This window comes from Dendronephthya gigantea, unplaced genomic scaffold (genome assembly GCF_004324835.1).
Source record: "Dendronephthya gigantea isolate DGI-Jeju-01 unplaced genomic scaffold, DenGig_1.0 000076F, whole genome shotgun sequence".
NCBI classification, from domain to species: Eukaryota; Metazoa; Cnidaria; class Anthozoa; order Malacalcyonacea; family Nephtheidae; genus Dendronephthya; species Dendronephthya gigantea.
Genome location: NW_021163086.1, coordinates 382,470 through 391,033, shown reverse-complemented (window position 1 = coordinate 391,033; position 8,564 = coordinate 382,470). Strand labels below are relative to the sequence as shown.

The 8,564-nt window shown below is 35.5% G+C and overlaps 1 protein-coding gene across 1 annotated transcript; it reads left to right on the top strand.

Annotated features, from left to right (window-relative positions):
• Positions 1-3,537: 3,537 nt before the first annotated feature.
• Positions 3,538-8,287, top strand: LOC114531971. Its single transcript, XM_028553564.1, has 6 exons — positions 3,538-3,724; positions 3,980-4,103; positions 4,265-4,307; positions 5,053-5,185; positions 6,212-6,571; positions 8,051-8,287. Exons 1-6 carry the CDS (start codon positions 3,707-3,709, stop codon positions 8,270-8,272), a joined length of 900 nt encoding a protein of 299 aa, XP_028409365.1. The 5' UTR covers positions 3,538-3,706; the 3' UTR covers positions 8,273-8,287.
• The last annotated feature ends 277 nt before the right edge of the window (positions 8,288-8,564 follow it).

Genomic DNA, 8,564 nt, shown 5'->3' with positions numbered 1-8,564 from the left:
CACGCGCATGCATCGATATGAATTGAAAATCGGCAATTAGGCGTACGTATAAAAATGCAATTATATTTCAAAAAAATAATAAAATGGCTTCTGAATTAAATATTGCGACAAATTTGCATATGACGGTCAAAGAGGGGGAGGGGTGTTAACAAACACAACTAGAAACGTGTCTCAAATATAAAGCCAATCAGTGGAGGATTGAAAACATACTTTATACATCAAAATCATGCAAGCTTTTGTTAAACTTTTGGGAACCAGATCAGTCAAAATGTACCCTCAATCAGTCACACTTAGCAGCTTTTGAAAACGAACATTCTTCACGATCTGCTAACGTTTTCAAGCATTCCAAACAAGGAGGAATTTCGTTTTAGACCAATCAGGAAATTTGTTTATGATTTTTTATAACCCAATCAGAATGTATAAATGTTGACCACTTCCGATAAAAAGGGTCATGGTTTATCGTTTTACATTAAGTACTAAAAATTTAGGCATTCTGATTGGCTTGACCTGTAAAATGTAAACAAATGGGCCGATTAGTTCAAAACGAAATCCTCCTTGTTTCATTTGGAACACTCTTTACAAATTAACATATACAGAAGCGTAAGCAGTCTCACAGTGTATGATCTCGTGGATACAATCATACAAATTAAGGTTTTTCCGGTTTTTTTATACACCCTGTAATAATCATACTTTTACCTACTAGAATACAATTAAAACCTATTGAAATTTTTGAAGGAAATAATTCTTTTGTGATTGAAGAACAAAGTAAATTTCTTGGTGGAGATTGCGTTGTTTATACAACGTACTAAAGGCCTAGGTTAAACGTCGCATTTTGGTCGCGTCGAATGCCATTCAAACAATAGGCAATGAGATAGTAATGAAGCTTAATGAGGTTTACCATCTCATTATCTATTGTTTGAATTGCATTCGACGCGACCAAAATGCGACGCATAACCTAGGCCTTTAGCGCATGCAAGCCGTCAATAGAACAATGGCTAAGGGAGATTTAACTAAGGCCTAGATTAAACGTCGCATTTTGGTCGCGTCGAATGCAATTCAAATAATAGGCAATGAGATGGTAATGAAGCTTAATGAGGTTTATCATCTCATTATCTATTGTTTTTATTGCATTCGACGCGACCAAAATGCGACGTTTCGCCTAGGCTTAAACAAAACAAAGTGTTATTCATTTTTATATATTTTGTTCATTGATCTATTTGGCTTTAGAGTTTAGTCTCTCATTATTTAGCTAATAACAGTTTGTCGCTTCAGGTAAAATCTTGCTGAGAATGATTTAGTTTCGAAAGAAGCAGGTTTTGGTAACTTTTGCCGGCTTAAAGGTACATCATTTAGAGGGATATTTGGTAAACTCTTTCTGAAATCTTTATGATAATTTCTTCCAGGGCCTATTGTTTATATTTAACAACATAGACATGTCTACAGCACTAGCCTTTATATCAATTAACTGAATTCTTTTTGGTTAGGTTTCATGCACATTTCATATGTCTGGTGTCATGGTTGGTGTCCCAAACATGCAGGCGTCGTTTTGACTGAATTCCGGCCACGTGTAAATAAGGTTTGTTTGCACGCATGCATTGTGGAATAGAAAACTGCATCTGCTGTGCACATATCCAATTTAGTTTAGATTCCTCTATCATTCTGACATTAAATTCCATCATTCCCTGTCTCCAATTAACAGAATTAATTTTGAACTTACCTAGCTGCGTGCACGTCCTATTAGAACGTTTTAGCCTGCATGAATAAAAATGTCTCCCTGCCGCTTAATAAAAACCCTTATACTTGCTCAACGATTGTTATAATACACATACTGCCCTTGTCAAGCGGACATTGTATGTAAATTCGTGAAAAAATTATTACGTACAGCAAATTCATTAAGAGAAAAGATAGAATACAAAGAATTTTGCGGAATTATCTCGAACTCGATGGATCATGCAAAACCCGTGTTTACATATTGAGCCGATGCCTGTACTGTAATAGGCTATAAGCTTCGGAACTTGATTTCGCAAAATGATTTTTGCAGTGCAAACGGACTCGATTTTACTCCATAAGCACTTCGTCAACAGTGTAAAATAATAGCTGACTTCTCAATGGTACCGTGGTGATTACAATCCTGCACGTTTCATGTGGCCAAACAAGAATTGTATATATAGCATGCTATATCTCGTGCTATTATAGTTTACACCCAACGTCAATCATGTATAAACAAAGCAGGATTTTATCAACACAGCTAAACAAACGATGTGGACGCAGCTTAACAAATAAAGGATACTAGGAACAAAGGCCTGACAAGAACAGTGTTTTTCAAAATGCCAGCCGATAGGTATGTTTTCATTGTCGCTGTTATCTCCATTTGTTCTTTCGGACCGAAAAAGACAAACTCGTTTTCTGAAGGGATTTTTAGAAACATTAAAGGTAGTATACTGCATGGTTATGAGGGGTCTCGTAGTTTTGGGGTTCATTCAATTCACGAATGTCACTTGTGTGTCATATACGCTTTCATTCGGTATATATATCAACTATATTTAAAGACTGTTCAGTTTCGAAAGAAAACTATTCCATTGAAAGAATATTTCGTCGTCGTTTGCCATTCCATTGGAGTGGTCAGAAATCCACTGATATATATAGTTAATACACCACATGCAGTCCAATTGCTCAACATTTCGCTAGAATGAAAATTCAGAACGCGATATTCTTCACAAAACCGTTTATTCTGCAATAAACTGTTATATGGTAAATATATCAGTTAGCTAAATATATATATATAGTTACATTTGCCATAAATTTCAGGAGATGTAATGCATGCATGGAACGCTCGTATTGAGTTTATACTGAAAAATTGGAAGTTGAAGGTGTTCATATGTTTTCTCAGCTGATGACTTAAATCGCACCAAATGTTGACACCATAATGTTCACTGTATTTATGGCGTATTAGAGTATCGAAAACTTATGAATATACTGCTCTCCAATTACCGAATTACCGAAAGCAATTATTGATTTTGTTTTTTGTTGTCGTCCGCCGTTTGAAAGTGTTGTCTCTTTAAACCCAGTTCTGTTGTTTTCGTGAAGAACTGAAAAAAGAGAAAATTCTTTAATCAGGTTCTTGGGATAATTTCGACTCGAATCGAGCCTTCGTGTTTTAGGCCGGTTTTCGAATAGGTAAGCGAATTTATAGTGGAAATTAACCTTAGTTGTCCAAAATTTAGATACAACTGTTCCGCACCGAAATTGCTTCATTTGATCTGCAATATAGTTTACTTTTTCAGTCATGGCCTTTTCTTATTCTCTACCATATACTACCATACTCAAACCTCATTCAATGACCTGCGTGATTCCGTCTTCTAATACACTTCTAATAGGGCATGAATTTGAAATGAGGCTCTCTCCAAAGGCAAAACCATGCAATGCCTTCATTATATTATTTTATAGCTTTTCGGCAGGAGCGAGGCTATAATACCGAATAACGTTATGCATTTTTTCCAAAGGTGAAGACAAGCAGCTTTATATCATTGCCAAGAATGTTGCAAGGTCTGTTCGGGAATGTGGGCAATTGTGTATTCGAGCGAAAGATTGTCGTTACTTCCAGTATCGTGCTGGAAAATGGGGTGAATCTAACTGCAGACTATGCAAAGAGACACTAAGGCCTATACAGATAATTCGTTCACATGGCGACTGGAGAACCTACGAAATGTTAAATTCCAACACGGTAGGTGCCTGCATGTGATTGGCTTGTATAGCTATATTCCGATTGGATTGCAAGAATTACCATTGGAGGGGGCAAATCAACTTCACACCATGAATATGACAAGTACAACCTTATGTGACATATGCTAAAATTCGAGGTACATAATTCCGCTATTAAAACGGCAAGTGTAGAATTCTGAAATGTTTCTTAGTCTAGACCCTATGCGAAAATATTTATAGCAATACGTCATAATTACACTAACTATATATTTTGCAGGGTCCTTGCATTCCCAATAGATGTAAAAATGGTGGTTCGTGCATGAGGGACACACGAAAAGAGAATGGATTTACATGTGTCTGTGTAAATGATTTTGAAGGAGAATTTTGCGAGATGGAAAAAGGTGATATATAATTTGATTTTAATCACAATTTAGTGATTTTGTCATAGGAGATTAATTTCGCATTAGTAAAGGCCCATATACTTGCCATTACAAACTCCGAACTCTCTCGTGCATGCCAGTCTGAAGAATGAACATCCATATAGTCATGACTTATTTTGTAGATGTTTATCTGTCTTGCAGTGAGGCAAAAAGACGTAATAGCAGGTTAGTGAAATCTTACCAGATTCAGCTTCTTGAGGCATGCGAAGGCATCCCAACTTATTAGAATTTTTGTGCCTATATGGACGACGCGTAATCCGAATTCGCATTTATTTAATTTTCTAGATGGACTTACAAAAATGCGCGTTAAGCTCTCGCCCGAGTTTATACTGACTAGAATTGGTAAATTAAATATTGGTAGCAAAAGCGACATCATGATTACAGCAAAAACAAGATTTTTGTATAATTATGTGTAACAGCCAGAAAAACAACCGTAACTTCGTAAGCTTTTCTAAAAAATCGTTGAAAATCAAATATATTCAAAACTGAGTAATTTTTACGAAAAATGCACCGTTGCATGTAAGAAGTGAGGAATTTTTTAATATGGGAGGAATTATATTCGCACGAAGGCGTCTAATTGACTTTATACTACCTATTAGCTGCAAAGGTTACACGGCCTGGTACCGGATTCGCTCGTCCTGTAGTCCCGCGCTATATATATGCTAAATATTGTAGTGTTTATTGACCGTGAAAACAATCGACCTCTAAGGAAATCAATTATGACAATGATGACCTAAAAATAATGTGTAAAGCGAGACTAAATCGTAAGACTAGCTATGCCGTAGCATCGCTAACCAGCTGTCAGTGCATGGATAGCGCTATCCGGCCGGTTTTCACACAACCGGCCCCAGAATTCAGCGCACAAAGATGATGGGAAAATTATGACTGCATGTGCATTTTAACTTGACAGTTTGCAAGATGGCGTGTATCGAATTCGGGTTAATACAAATTCTGGGTATATTCGAATGTATTGCCACATGAGTCGATTGAAAGGTTGTGAAGGCAGTGGCTGGACAATGGTTATGAAGATTGATGGTACAAAGGTAACTCCACGAAATACTTTAATTGCATGTCTTTTAAAAATGTCAAGTGAAGTGAAATGATCAATAGCAAAGGAGCATGCAAATAAACCTTTGAATAAAATTGAGATCAATTACGTGAAATTCGTTACAATCATTTACTAATGCACGAAAAATCGCCTATCCTCATTACTGTTATATAGGCTTGGAATTTATATCAAAAAGATATACATTCAATTTCATCCCTCCACGAAACGTTTTCACATGTTACGATTGTTGAAACTTGATTTAGATTATTAAAAGCGGTATATCTCCTAAATTAATAGATTCAGATCTTCAATTGTCGATTCCTTTACGGATCGAACCATAGTCACAATATAGGCAATGCCGAATTATATATTTCGTCTTACCGTAAAAAAAACAGCAAAACGTTTTAATCCTCTTTTAATTTTTTTTCGTCTCAGCTTCCGAGATTTTTCAATTAAATGACATTTTTTATTGTCTCATTTCAGAGAGTGCTTAAATCACTTCTAAAATCTTATTACAGATGTTTTATATATATATATATATATATATATATATTAATATATATATATATATATATATATATACTAATTGTTTCTTGTAATATTTTTATTTTAATTGACCGTAAGAAATCAATTGCCCGATAATTTGGATTATTGAAGATATATGCATGATGACTGCATGTGTAGTTACCTGCAAGATTTTGTACAGATAACTTTTTGATGGTTTGAAACCTGATTTCTTTTTATTTACCTCTATTAGCTCAGAGGGTCCATAAACTGCCTGCCGCTTATTGCGGCGAAAAAACAGAGTTGTTTTACCAATTCAATGATAATGTTAGGTCTGGCTAGCTCAGCAAATTGTTTGCTTAGTTTGAAATAATGGAATAGGGCAGGGTTGCTGTCATGTAAATACGGTTTGTGTCTTCCAGGCCCAATCACATGTACATGATTATCGAAATTATTATTATTTAACCCTAAAAAAGTATTTTGTGATCGCAATAGCTACCTTTTATACGTTATATAGACAACGTTTGACTACAACTCACAACTGTGGTTAAACATGAAGAGTTATAATGCAGAGGGTGGAGTCACAGGTTTCGATTATAATGAAACGAAACTTCCAACGTTTTGGAGCACCCCGGCCAAAAGGATTTGTCTTGGAATGTCATCAGGAAACACGACCAAATTCCAGTCGTTTAGTTTGTACTATGGCGGAAATTTATTTCATCCACTGTATGATTTTTTTGTTGATGAGACATTCAGGAACGTCCACCTAAACTTACAAAAATGGAGGGATCTTATTGTGAATTCGTCAATTAAAGAAAAGTGTTCCCGAGGAGGATTCAACGTGAAAGCCGACAAACGTCCCGCGCCATATGCAAAGGTATACGTCAAAAAAATTATAGTAACTTTTAATCATCGGTAACGGTTGATTGTTTATAGTAATATCAATGAAGGTGTCAACACTGCGGTAATTGTACGCGACTTCGTTCATAGAAACGTCTATGTATACGTATCAAGGCCCATGCATAATGCGCTACGAATCTCCATAAGTCAAAACCTCCCGAATTTGCGGGGCGCGCTTCATGCAGATATATGGAGATTATGTGCATGTGGATCTTTACGAATTTTTCCCCCAGGAATTCGAAAATCACTATAAATACAGCAAATTAACATGCAGTTCATGCATGCATGAAGGGAGCCAGGTTCACTGAGAAATCCCGGTCTAAAAATTTTTCTTGAATATACTACCCGTATGTAAATGATTGATATGATACTGACTGAGACAGACAGAATCTGAGACGATGATATTCTGCCAATTTTTTTATATTGTATTTGTCAGAGTTTTTATCTTGTCTGATTTTAAGGCTGTTTATAATCGGATTAGCTAGGGGGAGATATTTGGTATACTCTGAGTCCTTGTATATACATAAATCATTCAGCTGTTATAAAACATCATGATTCAAAATGATGAACGTGCATGCTCGCTGTTTCGCCAAATGATCTCGCGTTGTTAGTTATAATAACTGCCATTGTTTTGCCGTTTGTCAATATCGGAGTAAAATTGCACCACTTCTCAAAAGAAATGTACAATTCTTTATTTGCACTGTAGGAGTTTGGCCTTGCATTATTACTACCTCGACATTGGACTACCTCGTCTATGATAAATCATGTTCTTTGCTCGATTTTCTACTATCGACTCTATCACCTGCATATGTAAAAATCGCGCATTTGTCATTTTTAGATGTATTTCATAAGCCTTGTGATATATCGGTTCGAAAATATCTTTATATTTAACCTCGCATGGAAAGAAAACTATGTATATAAGCTCAAATCTGGGGAAAGTAAACATATAATTATTATGTTATAATTTAAAACACTTTTTCTTTCTCCTTTGATTCGTCCAACCTATATATAAACTCGTTGAACTTTTGATATATGTACAACACTTGCTGTCTTACGTGCTTGAGAGTCAGTACAACGTAACTTGGTTTTTGACTCGCAAAATTGATAAACTTTGATTTCATTAATTCTTCTGCACTTGAATATGTTGCAGTTTATATTTTTCTCATAAAATGTCACACATACATCTAAAAAACATTGAATTAAGTAAAATTTATATATAAAGCGCGTTGAGTGAATTAATAAAAAATACAAAAAAAAAGTTGTTAAGTTGCACGTTGAGTTACTCGTTCATGCAGTTATTTCACTTTTTTATCACACCGTAAGACGTATTGCGGAGAATTATCGGATTGTTCCCCTCAGTTATGTGAGGAAAAATTATTTTCCTGTGAAAATCCATTGCATTTGTGACTGTATCAGGATTAATTGTAAAGGCAATGTCAACCATCTCTATCTCCAGGTTCGTTTGGGAGTAATTGGAAACGATGAAAATCATTTGGTCACGCCAACTTCTTGGTTAGGATTTGGTGGCCAATGGGATTGGTCTCCCCCATGCATCAGGCACAATAGAACTAGTCCTAATCCTATAGGCCTACCTGTGTGTGGCAATGTTGACAAATGTAATAATAATATCAACAATGATCGGATTATCCCAGCAATGGGTTATATCCTTGTACGTTGATAAATAATATGCATTATGTACAGGTTGTCCCAAAAAAACCCCAAACAATTGAAATCACATTTTGTTAAAATTTGAATGACTTGTTCGCAATTTTTGTTCGTGGGAATTACAAAAATTTTAATTTTGCTAGAGAATTAAGAACATGTCGAAGGTCATTGTAAAGCATTATTGGTAATAAATGTTATTGGTGGGTATACAAACAAATTTTACTGTCATCATGCATAAGAATGCTTTCGTCAAAAATTTATACTCTTTATACACTTGTGGGTCCCAACAGGATGCTTAGGCATTC

What these genes read in the sequence shown, in the direction of transcription:
- LOC114531971 (XM_028553564.1), top strand. An exon ending in ATTTTGCGAGATGGAAAAAG is followed by an intron (nt 4,104 to 4,264) that starts GTGATATATAAT and finishes CTTATTTTGTAG; the next exon opens with ATGTTTATCTGTCTTGCAGT. An exon ending in GTCCCGCGCCATATGCAAAG is followed by an intron (nt 6,572 to 8,050) that starts GTATACGTCAAA and finishes CTCTATCTCCAG; the next exon opens with GTTCGTTTGGGAGTAATTGG.